The sequence below is a fragment of the Sprattus sprattus genome (assembly GCF_963457725.1).
Source record: "Sprattus sprattus genome assembly, chromosome: 3".
Taxonomy (NCBI): Eukaryota; Metazoa; Chordata; class Actinopteri; order Clupeiformes; family Clupeidae; genus Sprattus; species Sprattus sprattus.
The window spans coordinates 1,672,950-1,700,935 of record NC_137922.1 but is presented as its reverse complement, the minus strand read 5'-3'; the positions used below and the strand labels follow the sequence as shown (position 1 = coordinate 1,700,935).

Sequence of the window (27,986 nt, the reverse complement as noted above, 5' to 3'; positions counted from 1 at the left end):
TCCTGGTAAATTTGACACCAAACCCAGATAGTGGCTGAACGCTGAGGATCAGGGCCAGATCCGCCCCAGAGTCGTTTTTCCGCAACACAGGTGACAACATTGAGTTATGTTGGCAACGTCAACAGGTTAGGTGGCAGTAGGCCTACGACTCAGTGTGATATTAAACAACCGTCGGATCTTGTGGTTATATCAGGTGAGGGATTACTTTCAAAATGTACTAGCCACTGTCATCAGTGCATACTGCGCCTGAGTTTTAGAGAAGAACAGACTAAAAGCCTAAAGATGCCCAAGATGGATGTAATAAGACGAGTCAGCAAAACGGTCTTAAGCGTGGAACAGGCTGAGGGTGTGGGTGCTCGTGTGCGCAGGAGTATCGGGAGAAATGATGTGAGTAGCTCAGGCAGCCCAAGTCCATAATTTGTATTTCTTTTGACTCAATAGTTCATGCCATTTGCTGTTTATTTGTATTTGTAAAATACAAACATGAACAGTTTAAACTTAACAGTTCATAGCAGTCAAGACTCAAGACATTATTTTTTTCTTGCAGCTTAAGAATTTAGACCCCTTTCTGATGTTAGATGCATTCCGTGTCAGCAAGCCTGCAGGTTTTCCTGATCATCCACACAGAGGATTCGAAACCGTAAGCAGCAATTTCTACTTGCACCAATCTGTCCACAGTGTTGTTTTAGGAAAAGTGCTAGGAATAAAAAGCTTACACTTTCTTTTACTACCAGTAGATGGCACCATTGTGCAGCTCTAGTAAAACAAACGAGATTTGTCCAGACTTACTGACTTCTCCTTATCGAAATTCTCAAATCACTGAGCCGTGTATTAATTGTGTATTAATTGTCTCGGGTTAAGTTTATACCGTCGTCTTTATTGTACGGACACCCATCCAAAGCGTCATGGTGGTTCCCCCCCCCCCCCCAAGTGATATTTATTTTTGTTCCCTCACAATACTTTTGAGTTTTGAATTCCCTCTCATTGCATTTCCTAGCAATCCATTGCAGCCAGTGGTCGCCCATGTTCTTTATGGTTTGGCGTTCACTGAACATTATTATCTTTTTGTGGGGTAGAAAGACAGTTAGGGGCTTCTGTATGGGCCACCCTTAGTGTTGATTTATTTTTGTCTGTGCTACTTTTGTGTTCCTGTTTTGTTCCTTAACGCGAGGGAATGGCAAATAATTGTGAGGGGATGCAAAATAATTGCAGATAAATCATCTCTGGCAAAAAAAAAAAACACTTTGACCCCTAGGTGGCTGGCTCTATAGTTCCGGGGGTGTTTTTTTTTTCCTTACCATCAAGGCGTTTAAAGGTATTGCTTGATAGGTGGTTCTAGAGCAGCTTCTAGCATAACCAGCCCAATGTATCAACGTAACTGCGTACTCCCATTTAAGACTATTATACCAAATGTCCATAACTGAACAATGTACGGCAGAAAGCTAGCTAGCTGAATAACTGAATGCACAAAAGAGAGAACTCACAAAGCCACATAACATGAGTGCTCAAAAGTGAATGTATTACAAAACCTTTTTTGCACAATTGCACCTTAAGGGATGTTCGGTTTTAGTGCATGTTTTAGCATGTTTTGTTAAAATACCCTCTTCTCATCTGATGCCTTGCTGTGACAATTGCATTGAGTTTGGCTTTCTTTATAGGCAAAACAAGAAGTTTTATGTGTACAGGCACACACATTGCGGTGAACTCGGCAAGTTAAGTCAAAATGAGTGGAATAATGTGTGTGTGTGTGTGTGTGTGTGTGTGTGTGTGTGTGTGTGTGTGTGTGTGCCTGTGTGACAGAGAGACTGAGTTTCTGAACAAATAAACTGTAACTTACATGCATCAAATTTCAACAGTGCAATCATCGAATTCCGTATTGCTATTATTTGACAGCATAAGACTTAAAACAGGAAATCGCCTGCCTTTTATAAAAAATATAAAAGATGATCTAAGATATGACATGAAACATTGTGTGATGTATTGTAACTCTCATGTATTTGCTATCACCTTCTGACCTATACCAAATTGTAAAAAACAAATCTTCAAATCACAGATTCTAATGTTTAAACATGAGATAGGTTTGCAAATCTTTAAAAAGGAAGGAAGGAAGAAAGAAAGAAAGAAAGAAAGAAAGAAAGAAAGAAAGAAAGAAAGAAAGAAAGAAAGAAAGAAAGAAAGAAAGAGAGAGAGAGAGAGAGAGAGAGAGAGCGAGCGAGCGAGAGAGAGTGGCCCGTGCCAGACTTCCCAGAATGCAGTGTCACAGGTGTGTTTGCTCGCAGTCACATGACCCTGAGATCACAGCTGCGCTGGAAGATCACAGACCCCTCCCAGCTGGAGAGCGGCTGGTTGGCCAGAGACAGATGTTGACCCCCGACTCCCCCGCTCTCTTCTTCCTGTCAAGTGTCTCTTCTTTGTGGGAGAGAACATGTGACCCTGTTTGATCGCTCATTATGGCCACAGTCTCTCTAAAGCACGGTCCACCATGAAAGTGCAGAGTTTGATTTGATTAACCTCAAAAGTAGCAGCTCTTTTATACGACGAGGATTGTCCAGAATTCATGAACTATTCACAACTGTGTTTTCTACTGCAGCAGCTCTCTGTAAGAGGGTTGGATAAAAGGACATGTGCTTGGGTATTTAGAGTGAAACATGGAGTATGGTAGTTCCATTACATACTTTACTCACACATGCCGCTGATGTTCTTTATGTTCCTGCATGCTCTCCAGCTATGCAATCATATCCTGTTAGTTCTCCTTCTGAAAACTGGGCAACAGGTTTGAAATATGTGTTACCCTTTCACCCAGATAACCTACATGTATGTATTTGATTTATGTCTGGACAAGCGGAGGAGGGTGACGTCTTCTCTTTTTTTTGTGAACCTTTCCTCAAAAGGTTTCTTATAACGTCTTATACAATGTTACATATTTCAGTTTCTATATCAAGTTTTTTTACTTCTTTTGTGTCTATCTAAAATGATTTTATGTTATTTACTCACTTTATTCATTGCATTGCTTAGCGTTGGGCATGGAAATTTAAGCATGAGGAGCCACGTGGTGTGCTTTCCTGCTCCTGTGCAGGTCACCTATCTCTCTCTCTCTCTCTCTCTCTCTCTCTCTCTCTCTCTCTCTCTCTCTCTCTCTCTCTCTCTCTCTCTCTCTCTTTCCTGCTCTCTGTGCAGGTCACCTATCTCTCTCTCTCTCTCTCTCTCTCTCTCTCTCTCTCTCTCTCTCTCTCTCTCTCTCTGTCTCTGTGCAGGTCACCTATCTCTCTCTCTGTCTCTGTGCAGGTCATCTATCTCTCTCTCTGTCTCTGTGCAGGTCATCTATCTCTCTCTCTGTCTCTGTGCAGGTCACCTATCTCCTGAAAGGCGCTATAGCACATGAGGATTTCTGTGGCCACTTTGGGAAACTGGAGGCAGGAGACCTGCAGGTACGTGTCAGGGACTAGAATCCCACCTCTTAGTGTCCCTCGGTTGAGTCTGGGCTCTAGGAACATGCACTGTAGACATGATAAGCTATTTCAACCTTTCAAGTGAAAAAGTGCATTGAGGCTCTCTCACACACAGACAACTCCTCTGCCCACACACACACACACACACACACACACACACACACACACACACACACACACACACACACACACTTTGTCTCTCTTTCTCTCTGTCTCTCTCTCTCATCCATGCACACACAATGAGAGATCATGCCTCCAGGCGATTTCCTGTATTTTCAGAGTCGTAAAGCTGTATCCCCTTGTGCCTGGTCAGTGAGGGGATGTTTTAATGGGCCTTAGACGTCTGTAGTCCTCTGCACCATTGCCACTGTGCTAACCAGAGGCTAGTGGGTTCCCTCACAGCAGCAGAAAATCTGGCCTTGACTGGAACAGCGCAGTGGAGCAGGGTGTAAAAAGTTGCTGACAAGGCCCTGGCCTGGGTCTCTTCCTGCACTGGAGCAACTGCGTTGCCTAGCGCAGGCAGTCTCCCTGTGATGCCCCTCAGCCTTCGGGGAGGAGTGTGGAAATTTCCATGAAGTGGAAGGAGCTAGGGGAGACGACCCACAAGATTATTAAGTTGCAGCTGTTTTCTTTTGTTGTCCTTGTGGTTAGGTATACAGCTTGCTTAAGTTACGACCTCTGTGCATTGTTTTATTTGCAACATACTTATTTTACAGTGGACAATAGTGTTTAAATTACTAGCCCTTTTAAAAATGTCGGTGTCTGGCTGTGTGTGGCTGTGTGTCCATGTTTGTGTGCGCTCTACAGTGGATGACTGCGGGGCGAGGGGTGGTCCATGCAGAGATGCCCATGTCGCAGGAGCCCAACCATGGCCTTCAACTATGGGTGAATCTAAAGAGAGCCAACAAGATGGTGGAGCCACAGTACCAAGAGCTGAAGGCGCATGAGATACCCAAGCCCAGCAGAGATGGCGTTACTGTAGCAGTCATCTCTGGTGAGGCCCTGGAGGTGAAGGTGGGTTACTGTAGCAGTCATCTCTGGTGAGGCCCTGGAGGTGAAGGTGGGTTAATGTAGCAGTCATCTCTGGGGAGGCCCTGGAGGTGAAGGTGGGTTACTGTGGCAGTCATCTCTGGGGCCCTGGAGGTGAAGGTGGGTTTCTGTGGCAGTCATCTCTGGGGAGGCCCTGGAGGTGAAGGTGGGTTACTGTGGCAGTCATCTCTGGGGAGGCCCTGGAGGTGAAGGTGGGTTTCTGTGGCAGTCATCTCTGGGGAGGCCCTGGAGGTGAAGGTGGGTTTCTGTGGCAGTCATCTCTGGTGAGGCCCTGGAGGTGAAGGTGGGTTACTGTAGCAGTCATCTCTGGGGCCCTGGAGGTGAAGGTGGGGGTGGGTTACTGTAGCAGTCATCTCTGGGGCCCTGGAGGTGAAGGTGGGTTACTGTGGTAGTCATCTCTGGGGAGGCCCTGGAGGTGAAGGTGGGTTACTGTGGCAGTCATCTCAGGGGCCCTGGAGGTGAAGGTGGGTTACTGTGGCAGTCATCTCTGGTGAGGCCCTGGAGGTGAAGGTGGGTTACTGTGGCAGTCATCTCAGGGGCCCTGGAGGTGAAGGTGGGTTACTGTGGAAGTCATCTCTGGGGCCCTGGAGGTGAAGGTGGGTTACTGTAGCAGTCATCTCAGGGGCCCTGGAGGTGAAGGTGGGGGTGGGTTACTGTAGCAGTCATCTCTGGGGAGGTCAATGAATGGGGTGGGGGGGGGGGGGGGGGGGGGGAGTCTAGTTCTCTCAGCTCTGCTCTCATTTGAAACTTCTGCTTTATACCCATAATTATTGCAAAGAGGGAGTTTCTACAGTCTTGCAAATTCATACTACAAATTAATTAACAGTACTTCACTATTACTTATTCCTATCCATGTTGATCAATCAGGGTTCCTAACAATAATTTTTTTTTGTGAGAGAATTCTTTGTGAGACAATTCAAAAACATTACACAGTTAATCAAGCTCCTTATTGCAGGTGCACCTAAGAAAACACCTGATTTTTGTATTGGCTCTATCTCCTCTCTCTCCTTCTGAACAATCTTTTGAGGAACCGAGTCAGAAAGGTGCTTTATGGCTCACTGTCATCTTCTAGAACAATGCGCGGTGACTTGGACTAATGATCTAGAGCCTCTGCTTCAGACAGTCTTGTTGTTATATCGCAACAAACCCAAGCTCTTTGATTTATGCTCTGACATTTTGGATCAGCCGCACTAATTACGCCTACTACTGCATCTTCGCATTTGTCTGGCCGGATGAGCACAGGAAATGAAGGGCAGATTTCCATGAAGACTATCGTTTTTCTCTCCTATTTAGCTAGTTGGCGAGTTTTTTTCCTTTTAATTCCTTCCCTTGCCCATGTGGTTAGATTGGGTTACTTTAGGGCAGGCCGTGGCATCCTAATGAAGACCATAGGGCAGTGGTTCTTAACCTTATTGGAGGTACTGAACCCTTCGTAATTTGAAAAATAAAATATGATTTCTTCAAACGTATGTATGTATAAACGGCCCGGCATTGCTAGTGTGAACCGGGCCATACTGTGTGTGTCTTGACCCCTGCCGAACCCCTGAGAGTGACTCAACCAACCCCTGGGGTTCGATCGAACCAAGGTTAAGAACCACTGCCATAGGGTGTGATGTAGGTCAGACAGTGCTTTCCCAATGCTGGCGAACCGTACTGCATTAGATTGGCATGGTGCAGCTGGGGTGACAGGCAAGGAGTTGGCAAGGCCTTGCGATGACTGAGGTGGTTGGCATCTCTCACAGCTTATCTGGTGGTAAGAAGGAGGAGGAGGAGTGAGTGTGGGAAGACAGAGAGTGGTGGTGAACCAGAGAGACATGAGAGTATGAATCTTATTTATCTCCTCCTCTCTATCCCTTGTTCTCTGTCCATCTGCAGTCCAGGGTCTACACGCGCACCCCTACTATCTTTCTTGATTTCAAGCTGAAGCCAGGTGCAAAGCATGTACAGCCAATAACTACAGGTAAGACAAAATCCCTCTCACTGTTGTAGTGGACATTGTCAACAGGCTATATTGTTGCTTTCTATATATTTAACTTGGAGTCCCATGTTGTCTAGCTGGTTAAGTTCATTTTTGTCTAAAATATCAGTGTGAATCCCTGTTTGCACAAAAACAACCAAACAAAGATCCTCTACCCACGCTGCTAGCTAACCTGGCCCTTTGTTACGGCATGTTTTCTACCACAATGACCTAATGCTGGACTATGCCAGGGCAAGGAAGTTCGTGAGTCATCATTCATAGTAGCTATGCATAACAGTGCAGGAAGCCTGAGGTTTTCCTTCACATAAAAACACAGCAGTGAATGTCCACGAGTGAGTCAGGCTGCGTGCTCTCATTAGTCCATCAGCTCCCCATCACACTATTCATTTTATAATCCGATCAGCCCATTCACCAACAGAATGAAACCACTGCACTGCATTTACCTTTATATACTGGTCATCTTTTCATATTGAAAATGTGTTCAAAGTACATTCTTTTATCAAACGTTGGCATCTAAGAATATTACATAATAATAATAATAATAATAATACATTTTATTTATATGGCGCCTTTCAAGAGACCCAAGGTCGCCTTACAACATTGAAAAAATTAAAAATACATTGAATTATAAAAATATATTGAAAAAAATACATTGAATTATAAAAAAAATACATTGAATTATACATTTAAATAAATAATATGTATAATATATAATAATAATACATTTTATAATGTCATCTGTTGGCTATGTGATGCCCAAGGCTCTGAGTGGTGATGACGAATGGGTTTCATGCATTCTGCAGTTGCAGTTGGGAGTCATAGATTGGAGCATGTCTGTGGTCTCACGTCACATGGCAAGTCATAAATCCTCACAAAAAGTCGGTGTGTGCTCGGACGCACGCAGTTAATTCATATAGTTACATCACGGCGTCGTAAAGGTCAGTCCCCCCGGGGGACCGAAGGCGTCCACTTTGCAAAGGGAATTATATTACAAATATCTTTATTGATAGTTCAGTCGGCCATAACCAGCGCAAACGTGCATTGGTCACGGAAAAGGTCAGGGGTTTCTTTAGGACGATGCACTGCAGTGCTGTCTTGTGGGGGTTGAGATATGTTATAGCTTCATTCTTGTTTCTCCATTTTTATTTCAGGATGGACAGCATTTATTTACACCCTCTCTGGATCTGTGTGTGTTGGTGAGTGGTGCAGTTTAATTGAAAGGTAGGGTTGGGGGGAAAAATCGTTTATTTCTCGATTCTCTCTTAAACGATTCTGTCTCCGTCCCCAAAAATTCATAATCGATTTTGTAATAAATATATATATATTAGGGCCGGGACTTTAACGCGTTAATTACGATTAATTAATTACACAAAAATTAACGCGTTAAAAAAATTGACGCATTTTAATCGTATTTATTTTTGCACCGCGGAACGTTTCTCACTTGATGAGTTTCAGACGGACTGATTATACTGGCGCACCAACTATCGCGGATAAGTTCAGACAAGTTGAACAACAACAAACACAGTGGCACAGTGAACATGAACAAAGAAGCTGATGAGACCCGTACAAATGGAAGCGTCGATAAGAACATGGTTGTGTGCAAACTATGCAACAAGGAATTCGCATATCACCGCAGCACATCGAGTATCACCTCAATGCAAAACATATAGCAGCTAGCGTGGACGTTAAGACTGACTCACTCCGGGTACAACCCACATTCCACCAGAGATGTTCTCTAATAGTCAGGGTTTCCAATGTTCTGAATGTACTTGAAAGTATTGTGTTTTACTTAAAAAACCCAAAGTATTATAGTTTACAGAAGGTCTACCTATCTATAGGCTACCTACATTTCTGAAATGTACTATATTTCTAAATATGGTATTGCTACACTTAATGGCAAAAATTGCACTGGTCTGTTGGACTTGAACAAAAATAAACAATATTTTTCTTGCTCAAGCTTATGTATTCAGTCATTATTCGATGGTATACTAAAAATCCATGTGAAAAAAATTACTTCTCACTGTTCTCAGGTCATTTATTTATATGCGATTAATTAATTAATTAGATTATTTTTTTTAATCGAGTCCCGGCCCTAATATATATTATTTGTATTTTTTTTTTACACATCCATTTTATGTTGAAATGCAAGCTGTATCGATTATTGCATTGTTCATAGAAAGTCAAAATTGTGACAAGGAAAAGCTTTTTCTCTAATAAAAAAAGTAGAGAAGGTAATTCATCTGTTGATTTTCTTTAATTATCAAACACAAAGTAGGAAGAGATTTTAGACTCAGAGTAGCAAACTCGAATGTTTTAAAAGTTGAAATGCATCGCTAATAGTTTTATCGATTTAGAATTGATAATCGATAATCGGTTTAGAATCGATAATCGGTTTAGAATCGAATCGTTGACCTCTGAATCAAATCGAATCGTGAGGTGCCAAGAGATTCCCACCCCTATTGAAAGGCCTCCTTTCTTTCACAACATTTATAAAATGCCTCATTCCCCTTTTAGGCAACATGGGATATATTACTTAACACTTCACAGGTGCATTTATTTGATTATTTGATTTGCTTCTCCCTCTGTTGGATATCTGACATTAAAGTTGAAGCCTCTGTGTGATCTCTGGCCAATGGCGACTCCCCATCTTTGGAAAGGCATTGATGTTTAAAATTCATGGACACTATTTGATTATTTCCAGGTTTAAATGGTTGAAAAATACACTTCCAGGAAAGGAACTGGCATTAGCTTGTAAAGAGAATCTGCCCTCCATTTGAACCTTCAGCTAACGCTTTAACGCTTTATATTGGACATATTATTTTCAGATTTGATATTTGTTAAGATGAACCTACTGTAGGGTGGTGTTGACTGTGGTCAGATGGTCATGCAGCATCCTGTTGTGTCTTCTGCCCCAGAATGTGGGTGTTATTCATTCTTCTCTAGTGTCTCACTAGTCCCAACATTCTGGTCTGCCCCTAAATTCACGAGACGTTTGATGGTATTATGCTGCTATGTCTTCAGTCTGCGCTGTCATTGTCTCGTTTCTTCTAGCCTCGAACAAGCACTGTCTGTTTGTCTGGACATGACCGGTTTGTCTTCATTGGAGATTATATGTCAACATGTTATCCTTAAACATTCGCTTCCCGTCGCTCACCTTTCTAGTTGGGTATAACATGGCATCTAATAAGATTACTTACTTAATCCTCTTCGTCCCTAATGGGACATAAGGCTTCGGCGATCTGCCTCCATCTGGACCTGTCTTGTGCCACATGCTGTGCCTCGCCCCATAAGATTAGGCATCTAATAAAGTTCTCATTCTCGACTGGTTTTCACAATATGATTGTTCATAATTTGATGTATTGGGGGCATAATTGTTTTCAGATCGCCTCAGAAAATGAGGGGGAACCTTTGCTTTGGAAATTCCTTGGAAGCCAACACTGAATGAAGAAACCGCTGTATTAACATACATCCTTGCACAAATACAGCCACAGCTGTATCCAATAAACAACAGGCGGCCACAACAAAGCTAGAGCTTTCAGGCGTTTGTGTTAGACTGGGTGCAGGAAATCTGGTTAACATTTGTTGAGAAGGGTGATCATTATCTCCAGCATATTTGATGGGACTGTATTTTGAAGTGGACAGCAGTCTTCATAGGCAATAGGCATAGGCAGTCATCAGAATGGCCTTCAAGGGGCCTAGGCTGTGAGAGAGACCCAAGGCATGCCAATGGCAGCTGGGGTGGGTGTTGAGGCTGTAGTAGGCTATATAACGTTTGATTCCAGATTGTTTAACAGCCTCGTGTGGTTCTTTTCAGGTCCACCTGACGGTCAGCAGCAAGTAGAACCTCATCACACAGTGGTTCTTGAAGATGGAGATTTCATTAGAGTAGAGAACAAGGTGCTTCACAAGAACCTCATCACACACACACACACACACACACACAAATAGAACCTCATCACACAGTGGTTCTTGAAGATGGAGATTTCATTAGAGTAGAGAACAAGGTGCTTCACAAGAACCTCATCACACACACACACACACACACACACACACACACACACACACACACACACAAATAGAACCTCATCACACAGTGGTACTTGAAGGGGGAGATTTCATTACAATAGAGAATAAGGTGCTTCACAAGAATCCATTATGCCTTGCCCGTAATTTACTATTCCGGCTTTGCTATTTTTCAACTTGTATTCAAATGTACTATTTACTATTGACTCCCATTTATAACAAACTATGCAAGCAGAAAACAATGTCTCAGCACAGTACAATAACTGCCTGGTCTGAACATTTCCTCCTTTTCATTTTTCTGTAAGTGAACAAATGTGTGTGTCCCTTCCAACAGGTGGCTGAGGAGTCCCATTTTGTTCTGATTGCAGGAGAACCCATCCATGAACCAGTGGTCCAACATGGTAGTGGCAGTTATTACTCAACCTAATGGGCTTTGCTTAATGGGAACTGTTTATGTTATTCCAAGAACTTTACAGTGTTTTACACATTGGCTTGTCCTTATTTTGTTTTTATCTGTAGGTCCCTTCGTTATGAACACAGAGGAGGAGATCACACAAGCCATCAGTGACTATAAAACAAAAACCAATGGATTTCAGAGGGCAAAGGCTTGGCGATCAAAAATTGCTCAGTAATTTTGCTTGTGTCCCCTAAAATGTCCACTGTAATAATACTTCATTTGGTGTGCTGTGCTTCAAAGTGCATGTGTATAATGTGCTCATCTCTCAGGCATTCAAATATTTATCAGAAGTTGTTTGTACACCATTTCCAACCCGCTGCTCCATTAAAGTACGGCTAAAAAGCTACCCGGCAATGTCTACTTTCCATCAGCTGCTTTCCCAATCCATCATGTCCATTAGCGTGCTATCAAACCATTAGAGGGGAGTGAGGGGAGTGTGTGTGTGTGTGTGTCTGTAGTTGTGTGTGTGTGTGTAGTTGTGTGTGTGTAGTTGTTTGTGTGTGTGTAGTTGTTTGTGTGTGTGTAGTTGGTCTGCTCTGCATCACATCTCGCATTTCAGGCTCATTTGTGGAGTGACGTCGGGTGGGACAGCAGCGCAGTGGTGGCTCACCCTCCCATAAACTCCAGCCCAGACAATCAGCCGAGGTTTGGGCTGGGAGGTGCGCCAAAGCCAAGCTCTCTCCCTCTCCCCATTCCCCCCTCCTCCTCCTCCTCCTCCTCCACCGCGCCTCCCCTTACCCCCACCTCCTTTCACCTCCGCAGCAGAGAGAGGTCTGGATTGCATTTAAAACCACATGTTCCTCTGGGTCGAGCCCATATGAGCTGTGAACCGGGGGTTGGGAACCCGGTGACAACTCCAAACGAGACGACCTGAGACATACGATGAGCGCCTCGCAGACGATGCTGCCTGCCGGAGGGGAGGGGTGGGGAGGGGAACTAGCCCTGCGGCAGCGTCTCGCACACCCACACCCCTGACTTGCATGCACAGACAGTCACACACACACACACACACCTAGACACAGACACATACTCACACACAGACAGACACACACACACACACACACACACACACACACACACACACAGAAGCACACACACACACAGACACACACACACACACACACACACACACACACACACACACACACACATATACTCACACACAAAACCACACACAAGGATCTGAGGATGGTTGAGCCGGGCCAAGCCGGGGTTAAGATGTTGAAGACAGATATTAGTCCTTACTGAGGCGGCCATAGAGAGGAACAGGAGAGAGACAGACAGTGAGAAAGAGATCTTTTGTTGTAATTCTCAAGTCCTCTCTTGTGTCTGGTTGAAAGCTTCTTCCCAGGACCTTCTTGGAAGTAGAGGGTGTGTTTTCTACTTTTTTTCTTTTCTTTTTTTTAAAGAGGAAACTCCATTTGGCTTCTGCGGAGGTGTCTCATTTTGGCAGGTTCTTCCCCCACTCTCTCACTCACTGTGCCGGGACCTCACGTGTGTGTGTGTGAGTGTGTGAGTGTGAGTGTGTGTCTGTGTTTGTGCGTGGGTGTGTGTGTGTGTGTGTGTGTGTGTGGTCTCACTGGGTTGTCCAGAGACTGACTTTTTTCATCATTATTGCATGTGAAGCAGAAGATCCTCCTCTGTCTCTATCAGAGCTTTCTCCCTCTCTGGCAACGGCACCACAGGATGTGGACTCTCACCCGAGTGCTCTCGCACATGCTGCTGCTCTCTGTACTGAAGCTGATGCTGGCTGCCGAGGACCACAGAGTGAGTATCTGCAGGCGATGCATTTTGAGCTTAAATTACTTGCTTATACTAATCAATTGAATCTTATCAATCTGCTTCCTGGGAACTAACTACCTTACTCAGTACCTGTACGGAAAGTGACTGTCTGAGATGCAATACATATATTGTACTAGAATTGTGTTTGAACCACTTTCGATGATTTCCAAATCTGTCCAATGTTTCTTTTTATTCAAAGAGATCAGTTGCGGAGCATATGATTAAATGGACTATGTTGATTTTGTGTTAATGAATGAAGTGAGTGTGCCTACTGTACACGGGAATGAAAGCTCTGTTGCTGTATTGAATGGGTGGACTGATCTTTGTGTGATTTCAGTCACATTCACTTGCCTTGGGCTTTACTTGACTTTTGGCTTCTGACGCTTATGTAAGGAAACGTTCCATGTGAAACAGCTTAATGTCTTAGGCGTAAAGAGGAGCGGTTGCCAAGGGGACAGTCTGCATTTGTGTTTCTCAATTTCTTTTTCCTGTCTATCTCTTTCACTCCCCCGTCTCCTCCCCTCTCTCTACTTCTCTCTCATGTCTCCTCGTCTCTCTCTCTTTCTCTCTGTCTCTCTCTCTCTCTCTCTCTCTCTCTGTCTCTCTCTCTCTCTCTCTCTCTACTTCTCTCTCATGTCTCCTCGTCTCTCTCTCTTTCTCTCTGTCTCTCTCTCTTTCTATTTCTCCTTCCTCTCTGCCTCCCATTTCTTTTCCCCCTTTCCCTGTCACCCTTGGGGCCCCGCACCTCGTTAGTGTCTCCCTGTCTCCCTCTCACACTTACACACACGTTAGTGACTCCCTGTCTCCTTCTCACACTTACAGGAGGAAATCTGTTTCTATCTTCTATTCTCATTCTCTCTCTCTCTCTCTCACTCACTCACTCACTCACTCACTCACTCACTCACTCACTCACTCACTCACTCACTCACTCACTCACTCACTCACTCACTCACTCACTCACTCACTCACACACACACACACACACACACACACACACACACACACACACACACACACACACCTATTCTATTGCTCATGCTTTCTGTTTCATCTCTGCCCTATTGCATGTTGTTGTTGCATTTTGTCTTAAGTGGAAGCAGGCGACTCCACCCTGGCATATTGAACGGATCAGAGGGTTCCTGTCACCACTCTGACTCGGGGAAATAAAGCAAACAGACCTTGGTGCCGACGAGTGTATTGTTACACGACAGGCCTCCCTGCCCCGGCCTCCACACTTCAACTTTCCATCCTCTTTGCGGCTTTTCCCGTCTCGTAAAGGGATCAGTGAAAACCCCTCTTCTCCTCACTTTTTTTGCACTCTGTCACAACCACACCCTTTGTGTAGTAAACATTTAAGACTTCTAATTGCCCAAAATGTTTTTTTGAAATCAGGCAACTTAAATATTATAACATTTTAATGACCACATATGGTATAGATTATCGAGGCATACGCAATCATAGCTTTTACAGGCACGGCCTTTTTCCCCCTGCAGATTGGTGCGCACACTTGTGCACGGTGCCTTAGCCGAGGGCGTTGTGGAAAATCAAAGTCTCCTGTTGTTTCTCGTGCGCTGAATGGGTTGCGCAAGCACCCTGCTAATGATCTCCACAGCGCCAGTGACGATCTGGGCACCTCAAATTATGAAACTTTCCTCACCGTTCCCCCCATTAGTGCCTGTGTAAGAGAGGGTGCCACAAGCTGTAAAAAAAAAAAAAAAAATGTTCGCCCCGCAGCTGTTACGGTTCATGGGTAGCTCGTTAAAGCCAGCGCTTACTGAAACAACGGCGATCCTCTGTGGGCTTCTCCCAACATCCCGCCATCAGCTTCACGCGATCCCAGTGTCTGCAGAGCGGCTGAACAGGTGGTCCATGGGAAAATCTGTGTCTCTGGGGCTACAGCTGTTGAACATGGTGCCGCTGCCAAAAGATGTTCTCTCTGTCAGGGGGAGACATTCTGTGCCAGCTCCATGTATTGGCACTTGTTCAAGCTCCTGAAAATAATCACACAATGCTTCACATTGAGTCAGTTTTCCCCTCAAAAGGTCAGAGATGCTGACATTAGTGTTGGCATTTGAGCTGTTAGGGCATCACACTATGAAACACATTACACGCGTAGACTCGTTTTCTTTCCGTCTAAGAGTGGTTAATCAAAGAATATGTTAACTATTAGGGAAGGGAACTTTTAGCCACTACAGCTTCACATTGAGTCAGTATTCCCCTCAAAAGGTCAGAGATGCTTTGATGGTGTTGGCATTTGAGCTGTTTGTGCATTCTTAGAAGACTTATTATATTAAGGACCAGGCATTTCTAAAGACAGATTGCCCCGTGCGGCTGTGTTCTCTTTGCGTCGGTGGTTGACTTGTGTACTGTGGAACATGTGGTAATCCTCTCGAGCCTGTTTGTTGAAGATTTTCTCTCAGTTTAGCTTAGCCTGATTTAAAGAAAAGGTTTGGATAGATTTGAGAATAGTACCCTTATTTTGCATGAAAAATTACTCAGCCGTAAGGCTCAATGTGAATAACCAGTCAGACAACATTCCACTACATGAACTTCTGTGTCTCAAACTCCTTTGCTTTGTCACTCTCACTTCTGTCACTCGAGGCTTTGTCACGGTCACACCTTGAAGCATCAGAGTGCCCACAGTATATAGGACTATATCTCCCCCTTGTGGTGAGAACAGGAAATATCGGACAGTAAACCTCACTGAGAGTAACCATATCAGCAAACAAAACAAACAAACAAACAAGGCTGACTTCTGTCAGTTCTTTATTGCCAAAAGCGACACACTGCAACACACACATGTATTTTATGGGGCGACACAGGACACACACACACACACACACACACACACACACACGCACACGCAGGCCTGAGGTCGCTGTGAAATTTATACTCTGCATTTTCCCATCCTGGACCGTCCTTCCAGGACAGGCTTTATTAAATCTTCTAAAGACATGTTCCAAATATGAAGCCAAATAACATATTGGGTTTCTCTCTCAGAACGGCATTTTCTAAAATTTTCATACAGCTCCTATTTCTGTCCCCAGGAAAACCGTTGGGCAAAAGAGGTGCGGTCGGCCTCGAGCCTTGAGGAGTTCCTGAGGCTGACTAACTTCCCCGACTGGAAGCTGTGGAAGTGCCGTCTGAAGCTGAAGCACCTGGACTCGTCTCAGCTGATGGAGTACCGCGCCCCCTCCCACCGCTCCACGCGATACGCCTCCGCCTCCTATAGTCTGGAGATTTTGAAAGGTACATACTCAGGTGCAGCCACACACTGAGATCAAAGAGTACCGTCGTTTATTGAGGTGATTTCGAAGTTTTATGTTAACAGCTTTGAGGCCAACCGGGCTGTATGTTCAGAAGAACATTCAGATATCCAGTAGTGGTTGTTCTTCAATGTGTTTCATCTCAGCATCAACTATGAGTTTACCCTTTTTCTCTTGTTAAATGTCAGAGTGGAAAATTACAATATTGAGGGAAAGGGCCAAAAAACTAGCCTCCCTCCTCAGTCTTGGTGACAATCAATAACACACAAACACACTATAACTCACATACTCAAACCCACTATAGCTCACAAACTCAAACACACTATAACTCACATACTCAAACCCACTATAACTCACATACTCAAACCCACTATAAATCACATTCATAAATACACCATAACTCACATACACAAACTTATTTTTTTTATCTTACACGCAAGTCCCTGTAATAATGTGTATCACAAGATGGGCTTTTAACAGACCACAAGCACCTCACCTAGAATCTCACAGGGTATGGCAGAGTAGATGCTGAGTTAATGACTATAGACTCCATGATGGATAGACAGATTCCATGAATCTACACACATTGGGCACTGCCCTGCCTTATTCCCTTAAGATGCCAGAAGGAATTGCAGACCAGCTTCATTGCAGATGTCATTTTAGTGAAGAGTTAAGTTTAGAATGTTTTTTAAATGAAATTGATTGGCCTACTACCAGTGGGCAGCCATTAGTTATTGAAAATTGGAGAACTGTGACACCATATGAACTGAAGGGCAACAAATGATTGCCGATCCGGACCACACTCAAAGATGCAGACCACCTGATGTTCAATGAATTCACTGCCTTTCTCCTCACAGTAAGAGCTCATAGACTATGGAGCCTACCGTAATAAGAATGATGCTCTCCCCCTACAACAACAACAACACATCAACACAAATAACATTGTGTGTAATCTTTTCAGACCTCATGGGGGAATAAAGCATTGCTTGATTTGTTCTCGGTGTATGTGTGTGAAGCATGAAAGAGTGACAGGGAGAGCTGGGGAGATGGAGATGTACACGATGCAGTGTGTGTGAACGAAATGTGTGTGTGGGCAGCTGTGTGTGTGGGCAGCTGGATCAGTGAATGAAGGGGTTTCTTTCATTCAGAATGATAGAGATCATTTCCAAACACTGTTAATGACTTAAGAATATAATAATCAAGTGACTTGTTTGAATATATTCCTGTGAATTATGTGCTTCTGAAAGCAGGAGCATGGCTTTTCTCTGTGTGTGTGTAACTAGAATATTAGGTGCCACTAAGTCTGCATATGAACAAGAGCATGTTTAGACCAGAGGAGATAAGAAAGGAACTGTGCTTCTTCCGACCTTGTGCAAAACTGCCATCCTTGCAAGACAGGGAGCCTCAGACGTGAGAAATCCACCACGTGATCATCCCTGCTCAAAGCTAAACTTCTGACTATATAAACTTGGTGCGAAGAGTTTATCAGCCCTTCACTGTCAGCCTCGGCTGGTAGGGGAGCCCAATTGCAATTGTCTTTGTTTGTTTGTCTAATAAATGTACTTTCATGCAGCTCCGGAGTCCTGAACTAACTAGGGTGAATTTTCACAGAAGGTGGACAGGGCCATGATAATGATCACTCTGCTGAATCGTGATAGATGAAGCTTAATAAGATGAGGGCTGACTCACTCTCAAGGTGTTACATTGGCATTTCGTCTTGGGCCTACCTATAATTAAAGTGACATTTACTTCTATGACTAGATCAAATGAAAGTCAGTGAGGTTCACGTGAAGTAGTCTAAGACCTGATGGCTTCTCCCCTTGTTCCTCAGCTATTGACGATGAGTGGCAGAAGACCCAGTGTATGCCCAGGGAGACGTGTGTGGATGTGGCCAAGGAGCTGGGCACGCCGACAGCCATGTTTTTCAAGCCGCCGTGCGTCTCCGTCTTCAGGTGTAATGGCTGCTGCAACAAAGAGGGAGTCACCTGCAGGAACACCAGCTCCACATATGTCAACAAAACTGTGAGTCCCACACCCTCACTCAAGTTGTACTGTGTGTGTGAGTGTGTGTTTGTGTGTGTGTTTGTGTGTGTGTTTGTGTGTGTATTTGTGTGTGTGTTTGTGTGAGTGTGTGTGTGTGTTTGTTGGTATTTGTGTGTGTGTGTGTGTTTGTTGGTATTTGTGTGTGTGTGTGTGTATGTTTCCGTGTGTATTTGTGTGTGTGTGTGTGGTTGTGTGTTTGTGTGAGTGTGTTTGTTGGTATTTTTGTGTGTGTGTGTGTGTGTGTGTGTGTGTTTACGTGTGTGTGTGTGTGTGTGTGTGTGTGTGTGTGTGTGTGTGTGTGGTTGTGTGTGGTTGTGTGTGGTTGTGTGTGTTTGCTCACCTTCTGACCTGCTCTTTCTGCTGCTGATCCTTCTGTAGATCTTCAGTGTGTTCCCATTTAAGCACGGCCCTGAACCTGTGTTGGTGAAGGTGGCCAATCACACGGAGTGTAAGTGCCTGGAGCCACCACTGATCCGCAGGCACACGCCCACCCGCAGGAGGAGCTGGTGAGTCCATCAGCCCCTCTCCATTCACACCTCCCCACGCACGCCCTCTCCTCCACAACCAGGTCTGCTCAGGTCTGTGCCGCAATCCACAAAAGAGTTACTCAGTCATATTTATTTGTATTAGTTCGTGAGTCACCTGGGGTTCTAAACCATCTGGGTTTCTATGGTACCGAGAGACTACATTTTGTGACAATATGGATACTAAATATTAACACAGATCATTTTAACTCCACTGGAAGGCTGCGTGGTCCACAATCCCGGTTCTGTTTGTCCAAGAGACCTACCAGAGTGTCTTAGGCCCAATTTACACACAGGTTTTGCGATGTCGGCGACATCTTCGCGACATCTGCACGTAGATGTCGGGGCACATTTACACACACCGCAGGAAGTTTCTCAGTTTGCTTCTGTTGATAGCGATGTTGCCTAGCAACACTGTCTGTAATATGCCTTACAGATGTCGGGCCGCGTTTACACGCACTCTGAAGATGTCGGGGACTCCCGATGGGCTGTCGGCGAATGGTACGGGGCTGTCGGCTGAAATTCGGCCGACATCGGCACACCGACAGTTAAATTTGTGTTTAGACGTTGAAAAAACTGTCGGTGTACAGTGTCGCGAAAACCTGTGTGTAAATTGGGCCTTAGTTTTCTCTTAAGTCTGGTATGTAGCTCACATGTCCCTTTGCAGGTGTTCCCATGCTGGCCACTCAGAGGTCTCCCACAGGCTTTGTGACAACGGGCTGATCTGGGACTGCATGGAGGATCGCTGTGTACCGTACCCCTCACGACAACCAGGTGTGTACCGTACCCCTCACGACAACCAGGTGTGTACCGTACCCCTCGTGACAACCTGGTGTGTACCGTACCCGCTTTACCTGGTTTGTGTAGGCCTCGTTCACCTGTTGAGTTGCTGTCAGTAAGTAGCAGTAAGCAGCTCATTCTGAAAAGACATTACCTCATCACCTATCAGACATGCTTCATTCCTGTTGCCTTCACTTCTCTTTTAGCTCCAGAGGTGTCCACCAGTGTCCAGAATGCGCACTGTGAAATCGACGTGGATCGCTGCGCTTGCATTCCGAGAGAGGAGCGGCCGACATAATCTCCATGGCATCCCGTGAAAGCAACTGCATCGGCCAGGTGTGTTACGAGTAAGATATCGCCAAGCTCTGCATTCTAAGAACTAGCACCACAGGAACTGCTAAGAGTCACAAGAAAATACATACCATCTCTCAATGAACATCTTCTCTTGCACAGAAGTGCTTTTAAACAGCAGTCATTGCACAAGATATGGATTCTTAGAGGAAATATAACTGTATTGATATTCACTGATATTTCTATTTTTATGTTCCCTTCACAGCTGCAAATGAAGAAATAGCCCTTGGCAAAGAGAGAACGCAGACGATCTGCTGGACTTGAAAGCAGAGTACAGCACATTCTAATTTATTAATTAATGTCCCTATTTATATCACATGGCCATGTACAGCCTTTGCATTTTAATCATCTCCTGATTGATCAGAACCTCTCATTAACAAAACTGCAAAAGGTTTTTTTTTAATATGTGCTTTCTGTGTTTGTGTTTCGGAGTAGTGTGTAAATATGACGCATGCCTTCATCATGTGCACTGAGCGAACAAGTCAAAAATGTACTTTTAAAGATAGATATTTTTGTAATTACTTGGCAAGCTGTGTAAATATATATTTTCTGTGTAAAGTGTACCATTTCCAGTGTTTTTATTTTCAATCCTAAATTGTAGTACTGGCCGTTTATCAGCAAGTAAAATACCACATCAACACATTGATCAACTTAGCTCCTACAAAGCAGACATTCATTACAATAGGCTTTCATTACTATGGGTTTGGTGTGATGCTATGAATATATGTCAGCAGATTATCATCATTGTGAAGGGACTGGTTCCCATCGCAAACAAACAGTATCCGCAGGCAGATGGAACGATGCAGTGCAAATTACTGCCCTTACAATCAAGGACTAATTATATTCAGAACACACATCCCACTAGTGACTCTCCCTAAAGTCTGCCCATCTGAAGCCTCAGTGTTGTGTGGGTGCACAGGAAATTCGCACATTTCCCTCTAAGCAAATACAAATGGGAGGGACTCTTTTTCACACCGCCATCACAATTCCTTCAATAAAAGACCAAACACTGGGTTCATCTGACATTATTATTTCAATATTAGAGTACATGACAATCTCAAGCAACTGGACAAGGGAAAACCTTAATCATAACATAGGGATGATACCAGGTAAACCACCCACATCACCCTTCTGTCAAATTAAAGAAGAGACTGCCATAGGTGACCTTTACGGCTGAAGAATTCAAAATGGGTCAAACAGCCGACCAGTTTCCATGGTTCCACGGAAGAGTCCATTCCTGCTTCTCATCATTGTGAAGTCATTAGCAGGCGTGCGTGCGTGTGCGTGTGTGTGTGTGTGCGTGTGTGTGTGTGTGTGTGTGTGTGTGTGTGTGTGTGTGAGTGAGAGAGAGAGTCAGGCTCACTGAGGTGGGGGACTGGCTGTGCTGGCGCGGAGGATGCCCCTCAGCACCCTGTAGCTGGCCAGAGGCTGGTTCTCCTTGGGCGGGTAGCAGGGCCCGCGGTCCGTCATGTAGGAGTAGGGGAAGCGCAGGACCCACACGCTGTCCGGGGACAGCACCACCTCCGGCTTCTCTGGGTGGAACGAGGGACACGGGAGCGACCCTGGCTGCACCTGAGCAGGTGAATAAAAACACAGTATCCTGTATGCTGTACGGCAATAATGAGTATGGTAAAGTAAGTAAACTCACCTTGAATTGTTGTATGTGGTGTCCCCCACTAGGCTCTTCAATGAGCATTCCCTTGTGCACTCTACCACATTAGCACCAATATCCTGTTATGCTCACTGTCTTCAATCTATCAATACCAGTCTACTTGTCTGTGCTGCTAAAGGGCAATGGCAGAGAAGTGGTCGTGTGAATGTGACAGACATGTCACTGCAGTGGGTCGTCTAAGATGAAAGATCAGTAGCTGAAACACACAGCATATACACACTTCCTACACACTTCTATTGGGCAACAGATGGAAGAGAGACGTTATGAGCGATGAGGGGAAGAGAGACGCTATGAGAGATGAGGGGAAGAGAGACGCTATGAGAGATGAGGGGAAGAGAGACGCTATGAGAGATGAGGGGAAGAGAGACGCTATGAGAGATGAGGGGAAGAGAGATGAGGGGAAGAGAGACGCTATGAAAGATGAGAGGAAGAGAGACGCTATGAGAGATGAGGAGAAGAGAGACGCTATGAGAGATGAGGGGAAGAGACGCTATGAAAGATGAGAGGAAGAGAGATGAGGGGAAGAGAGACGCTATGAGAGATGAGGGGAAGAGAGACGCTATGAGAGATGAGGGGAAGAGAGATGAGGGGAAGAGAGACGCTATGAAAGATGAGAGGAAGAGAGACGCTATGAGAGATGAGGGGAAGAGAGACGCTATGAGAGATGAGGGGAAGAGAGACGCTATGAGAGATGAGGGGAAGAGAGATGAGGGGAAGAGAGACGCTATGAAAGATGAGAGGAAGAGAGACGCTATGAGAGATGAGGGGAAGAGAGACGCTATGAGAGATGAGGGGAAGAGAGACGCTATGAGAGATGAGGGGAAGAGAGACGCTATGAGAGATGAGGGGAAGAGAGACGCTATGAGAGATGAGGGGAAGAGAGACGCTATGAGAGATGAGAGGAAGAGATACGCTATGAGAGATGAGGGGAAGAGAGACGCTATGAGAGATGAGAGGAAGAGAGATGAGGGGAAGAGAGACGCTATGAGAGATGAGGGGAAGAGGAAGAGGGGAAGAGGAAGAGGGGAAGAGAGACGCTATGAGAGATGAGAGGAAGAGAGACGCTATGAGAGATGAGGGGAAGAGAGACGCTATGAGAGATGAGGGGAAGAGAGACGCTATGAGAGATGAGGGGAAGAGAGACGCTATGAGAGATGAGGGGAAGAGAGATGAGGGGAAGAGAGACGCTATGAGAGATGAGGGGAAGAGAGATGAGGGGAAGAGAGACGCTATGAGAGATGAGGGGAAGAGAGATGAGGGGAAGAGAGACGCTATGAGAGATGAGGGGAAGAGAGATGAGGGGAAGAGAGACGCTATGAGAGATGAGGGGAAGAGAGATGAGGGGAAGAGAGACGCTATGAGAGATGAGGGGAAGAGAGATGAGGGGAAGAGAGACGCTATGAGAGATGAGGGGAAGAGAGATGAGGGGAAGAGAGACGCTATGAAAGATGAGAGGAAGAGAGATGATGGGAAGAGATACGCTATGAGAGATGAGGGGAAGAGAGACGCTATGAGAGATGAGGGGAAGAGAGATGAGGGGAAGAGAGACGCTATGAGAGATGAGGGGAAGAGGAAGAGGGGAAATGAGACGCTATGAAAGATGAGAGGAAGAGAGATGAGGGGAAGAGAGACGCTATGAGAGATGAGGGGAAGAGGAAGAGGGGAAATGAGACGCTATGAAAGATGAGAGGAAGAGAGATGAGGGGAAGAGAGACGCTATGAGAGATGAGAGGAAGAGAGATGAGGGGAAGAGAGACGCTATGAGAGATGAGGGGAAGAGAGACGCTATGAGAGATGAGGGGAAGAGAGACGCTATGAGAGATGAGGGGAAGAGAGACGCTATGAGAGATGAGGAGAAGAGAGATGAGGGGAAGAGATACGCTATGAGAGATGAGGGGAAGAGAGATGAGGGGAAGAGATACGCTATGAGAGATGAGGGGAAGAGAGATGAGGGGAAGAGAGACGCTATGAGAGATGAGGGGAAGAGAGATGAGGGGAAGAGAGACGCTATGAGAGATGAGGGGAAGAGAGATGAGGGGAAGAGAGACGCTATGAGAGATGAGGGGAAGAGAGACGCTATGAGAGATGAGGGGAAGAGGAAGAGGGGGAGGAAAAAAAGCAGGATGGCATGCAATGGATTTTCCCAAGGCTATCTGATGTCAGTGTCACAGACAGAGGGAATGATGGAGAGACTGTGTGAATGACTGAGATGAAGAGATGAGGAGGAGGAGGAGGAGGAGAAATATAAGGAGGAGAGTTGAGGAGAGTTTACCTTAGGGCTGAGGATGAGCTCCAGAGGGGCATCGGGCACCACGATGAAGAGGCGTGCCAGCTGGGCGTAGTGGGGTTTGACACCCCTGCCCTGTGTGGGTGAGGGGATATAGAGCGGCATGTCTGAGTTCAGTGCTCTGGTGGCGGGCTCTTTGGCCCCGCCCGGACCCAGCACCTTCACCACCTTATCCGGCGCCGAGCTAAGGAACCTCCGTCCGCGGCTGTCCTCGTACTCGAACCCCACGAAGGCCCGAGCTACGTCATCCCGACGCCGGCCGCGCCAGAGGTACCCCGCGCCACCCCGCTTCCCGGCGAGCGCCTTGTTGGGGGCCGGCCAGGAGGAGGAGTTTCCGTCCAGAGGCTCCGCCGCGCCCACGACGTCGTCCTCCGAGCGACACCGAATCACCACGTCCCAGGGCAGGAGGAAGTTGGAGCCGGGCAGGAAACCCGGCTGCTCCAGGCCCGAGTGGGGGTTGTACGACTTCGCCGGTCCCAGTTTCACCAGAGACCAGCTGGAGAACTTTGGCAGCAGGCCCTTGGGGCAGCCCGAGTGCAGCATGCCTGGCAGGTACTCCACGGTGGAGTGCTGTCGGTCCACCAGGCTGGGCCGCTTCTCCTGGCCCTCGGCGCCGTCCCCGTAAGGCCCCAGGCTGTCGGTGGACTGGCCCAGGCTGAGGGCCAGGCTGAGGCTGGTGCTGTCGCCGGGCGTGTGGGTCACGCCGCCCTCTTTTTCCTTCAAATTCTCGCCCTCCACACCTGCAGGTGGCACCGGCTCGGGGGTCCTGCTGGTGTCGTCGCAGGCTGGGGCCGGGGCTGGATCAGGGGTACTGGCCTGGAACACGGGGAACTGGATGCGCTCCAGCTTACCGCAGCATTTCTCCTCTAGCATCTGCACAGCACAACAGTAAACAAGTGCATTAAATAACAACAACAACAACAACAGCAACACTACAATTACACTACAATGAATGTCTTGGGATGGGAGTCAAGTCTCTCACCTAATTAACCCAAATCAATCACTAAACGCAAACAAAAGACAGATAAAAAAACGCTCATGTATAACCAAAGGAAGTCACTTTTCACTGACCTGGTAGAAGTCATAGTTGGCCCCCTGAATATCGAAGGGGTCTTCCCGAGGGGCCTGCTTCCTCCCGCAGTTACACGAGCTGGTGGAGCGCCCTCTGCTGTTGTGTGGCATGATTGGAGGGTTGTGGTCCAACTCGGGCTTTTCTCCTACATAGAGACAAAACAAAACAAAGTCAATCCACTGTGGAACACAATAGGAAACCCTAAGACTGTTTCCAAGACTTTTCATGACCCAGATATCCTTCATATCTAGAAAATGTTTGGCAACACTCTCCCTCGTCCCTCATTTTTGCTAGTACTTAATTGACTTTGTAAACATAAAATGGCTAGATTAAGTTATTTAACCATTGTCTACAGAGGTCTGTGGAGTGCTCACCTGGCTTGGGCAGGAGATGAAACTTGTGCACACAGTGCTGGTCAGTAAGGCTGCGCTCTTCACAGAGCTGGTGGCCATTGCTCCAGAACTTATAGCAGTCTTCATGCAGCTGAATGGCATAGCGTTGGAAGGCAATTCCGCGGGCATGCTGACTGTAGACACGCAGGGCTAGGGCAAGCTGGTTTTTGTGGACCGTGGTGGTGTAGTTGTGAGGGAGGTTGGACTGGTAAGCGCTGTGGGCCAGAGGGAGAGCCTTCTGGCAGCGGTTCTCAGAGAACTTGGCGTCAGCGTCCAGGAAGCCCTCCAACACCTTCGGCGACGCCTGGACTTTGATGGCAACCTCAGCCATTTCCTCCTCCGTGTTGGTGATCATCACCTGGTGGAGTCTGTAGGCCACTTGAGCCCATTTGGAGTAAGTGGGCAACTCAAAATGGGAGGGCTGGGGATTGCGACCTACACTGTCGTCAAAGCCTTTCTTGGTCAACACCAACTCCACATGCTGCCATAAAAACTCCTTCAAAGTGCAATCCACGAGCTGACCTCCTGAGGAGAGGTTGCTGTTCTCCACATTAAAAGAGGGCTGTCTAGACGAGTGGCGCATCTGGTTGTAGCGCCTTTGACCTGGCACTGGAGCACCTGTGTCATTTTCCCGCAAGGCGCAGTTGGAGCGCAACTGTACGAGCAGCGAACCTACTGGATCCTCGTCGGGTCCAGGAACCACGTACACAAACGCCTGGTTAGCTGGTACTGTAAAGAGACAGTTGCTGCTTTGATTGGTGAGGACTCGACTTTTACGAAAAATTCTGTAAATTTGATCCTCAAGTGCGTGCTGCAGACGTCTTCGCGGGGAATGCTTTTTGGGTTTTTCCGAGTTTCCTCCAGAACCATCAGCGCCGTTCCCACCACTTCCAGAACCACCGACTCTGATTGTACCATTCATTTGAAAAACGAATAACAAACGAGGCGGACAGGGGCGGCAGTTCATCTTCCATTCTTTTGAAACAGGCGTGTCTTTCAAAGTAGCCCGGAGCAGTGGTAGTACTTTTTGACGAAGGGCATCCAAACCGCGGAACAGTCTGTCGTAAGTCACATCAAACGAGCAGGTTGGGTGTACCAACAGAAGAACATGGCACAGCGAAAAGAGGTACAGCAACAACATGCAGTGTTGCTTCTCAGCTCCCTTCCAGAACTCATGAGCCTCTGCGTGTCCGACACCCGCGCACAAAGACTCACATGCTTTGAGAAGCTGTCTATTATCAAACACTGAAGTCAGCACGAGGTATAAAACACGACTTTCTTGATTATAATAGACCTGAATCACGGCTTCACTGTCCTGATTATCCGCGTCACCAAGTCCGAACAGAGAGAAAATGTGCTTGTCAGACAGGGTGTTCACGATTGATTCTTTGATTGATCCGGGTTGCATTGCGCTTTTACCAAATATTCCCAAAACACAAACACCCTCATCTTTGTAGAGAGGGTCTTCTATGATCTCCGACTGTAAAAACGCTCCTATACTAACTGGCACAGCCATCATAGCCAACGCTTCAAAACATTAGTGGCAGGGAATGGATCACTTCCGTGACCGTCGTTAAAATGTGACCGTGCGGAAACAACAGCAGTAAAGTCCATTACGTAAAAAATATGAACTTGAGTCTGTGATTGGTGGTTTGTGCTGATATAGTTTGCGCTTGTATGTATTTGATCACAGTCCAACAGTATCACATCAGTATAATAGCCCATTTCCCTGATGATCCCGACTGAACAATTGATGTACTGAATGAATAAACATGCCCACATAGGCCTGTAAAGTGTATTGATGTAATATCTGGTAGAAAGTAAAGTTAAAATGCCTTAGTCATGGCAAATCAGAATAAGACTAAGACTAAACTGCCAGCATTGTAGTGCATGATGCCATCACAATAACTCAAACTGATAGTCATTCATTCACATTTCATCAGTACATACATTTTATACAGTGCACTAAACATTTTCATCATGTGTGCTCCTTGGGAGTTAAAACCATGATCTTGGTGTGATTAGAACCTTGGACTACCTTTTATTTCATTTGTCTACCTTTCTCTGGCTCCAAAAAATCCAAATAAAAGACCTGAGCACCTTAAAGAAACCCCCAAATGTAATGTATCATGAAACTTCCCATCCCTTCACTGGAACGGTATGTATAGAAAATATTTATGCTTTTGATTTAAAAAATAACTGATTTAATTTGATTATATTCCAGTTTAATCTGGAGGTAGATTTAGTAAGAATGCATTAACTGTTACTATTTAACATTGTGCTAATTAATATTGTACAAATTTAATTTCCTTTATCATGAAAATAAGGCCACACACACACACACACACACACACACACACACACACACACACACACACACACGATACACACACACACACACACACACACACACTCTCTCACACACAGACACACTCACACACACACACACACACACTCACACGCACACACGCACGCACGCACGCACGCACGCACGCACGCACGCACGCACGCACGCACGCACGCACGCACGCACGCACGCACGCACGCACGCACGCACGCACGCACACACACACACACACACACACACACACACACACACACACACACACACACACACACACACACACACACACACACACCGCCCCAAGGTACGCTCCAGTCCTGCAGTGCAACTATAAACTTATATCATAGGATGTACATTGAACATAGATCTGACGAATCAAAGTATCTTTTTATAACAGTGGTGTATGCCAGCTAACAGAAAAAGATCAACTGCATTGAAGATCATGGGAGACTCAAGGGATGTCGCCCCATGCATGATGCAGGTCAAGTTGCAACCTTAAGGAACGCGTTAAGCCTA

At 45.9% G+C, this 27,986-nt stretch overlaps 3 protein-coding genes across 6 annotated transcripts; 2 read left to right on the top strand and 1 right to left on the bottom strand.

Moving 5' to 3' along the window:
* Positions 1–248: 248 nt before the first annotated feature.
* Positions 249–11,428, top strand: pir (pirin). Its single transcript, XM_080834778.1, has 9 exons — positions 249–387; positions 548–640; positions 3,348–3,428; positions 4,257–4,463; positions 6,375–6,459; positions 7,629–7,673; positions 10,292–10,374; positions 10,835–10,901; positions 11,020–11,428. The coding sequence occupies exons 1-9, from the start codon at positions 283–285 to the stop codon at positions 11,130–11,132; spliced, it is 879 nt and encodes a 292-aa protein (XP_080690904.1). The 5' UTR covers positions 249–282; the 3' UTR covers positions 11,133–11,428.
* Positions 11,046–20,717, top strand: vegfd (vascular endothelial growth factor D). 4 transcript variants are annotated; one of them, XM_080834776.1, is made up of 8 exons: positions 11,046–11,128; positions 12,587–12,724; positions 15,787–15,988; positions 17,837–18,027; positions 18,427–18,554; positions 19,240–19,346; positions 19,559–19,688; positions 19,909–20,717. In XM_080834776.1, the coding sequence occupies exons 2-7, from the start codon at positions 12,644–12,646 to the stop codon at positions 19,648–19,650; spliced, it is 801 nt and encodes a 266-aa protein (XP_080690902.1). In that variant the 5' UTR covers positions 11,046–11,128; positions 12,587–12,643; the 3' UTR covers positions 19,651–19,688; positions 19,909–20,717. The 4 variants fall into 4 exon arrangements, with proteins under 4 accessions (XP_080690902.1, XP_080690901.1, XP_080690900.1 ...); XM_080834775.1 differs by having other exon boundaries at positions 11,066–11,128; positions 12,584–12,724; XM_080834774.1 differs by lacking the exon at positions 11,046–11,128 and having other exon boundaries at positions 11,902–12,724.
* A 74-nt stretch (positions 20,718–20,791) lies between these two features.
* Positions 20,792–26,642, bottom strand: smg8 (SMG8 nonsense mediated mRNA decay factor; the record flags this gene model as incomplete). Its single annotated transcript, XM_080835911.1, has 4 exons — positions 20,792–21,275; positions 23,648–24,535; positions 24,734–24,879; positions 25,109–26,642. 4 exons carry the CDS (start codon positions 26,640–26,642, stop codon positions 21,063–21,065), a joined length of 2,781 nt encoding a protein of 926 aa, XP_080692037.1. The 3' UTR covers positions 20,792–21,062.
* Positions 26,643–27,986: the final 1,344 nt, after the last annotated feature.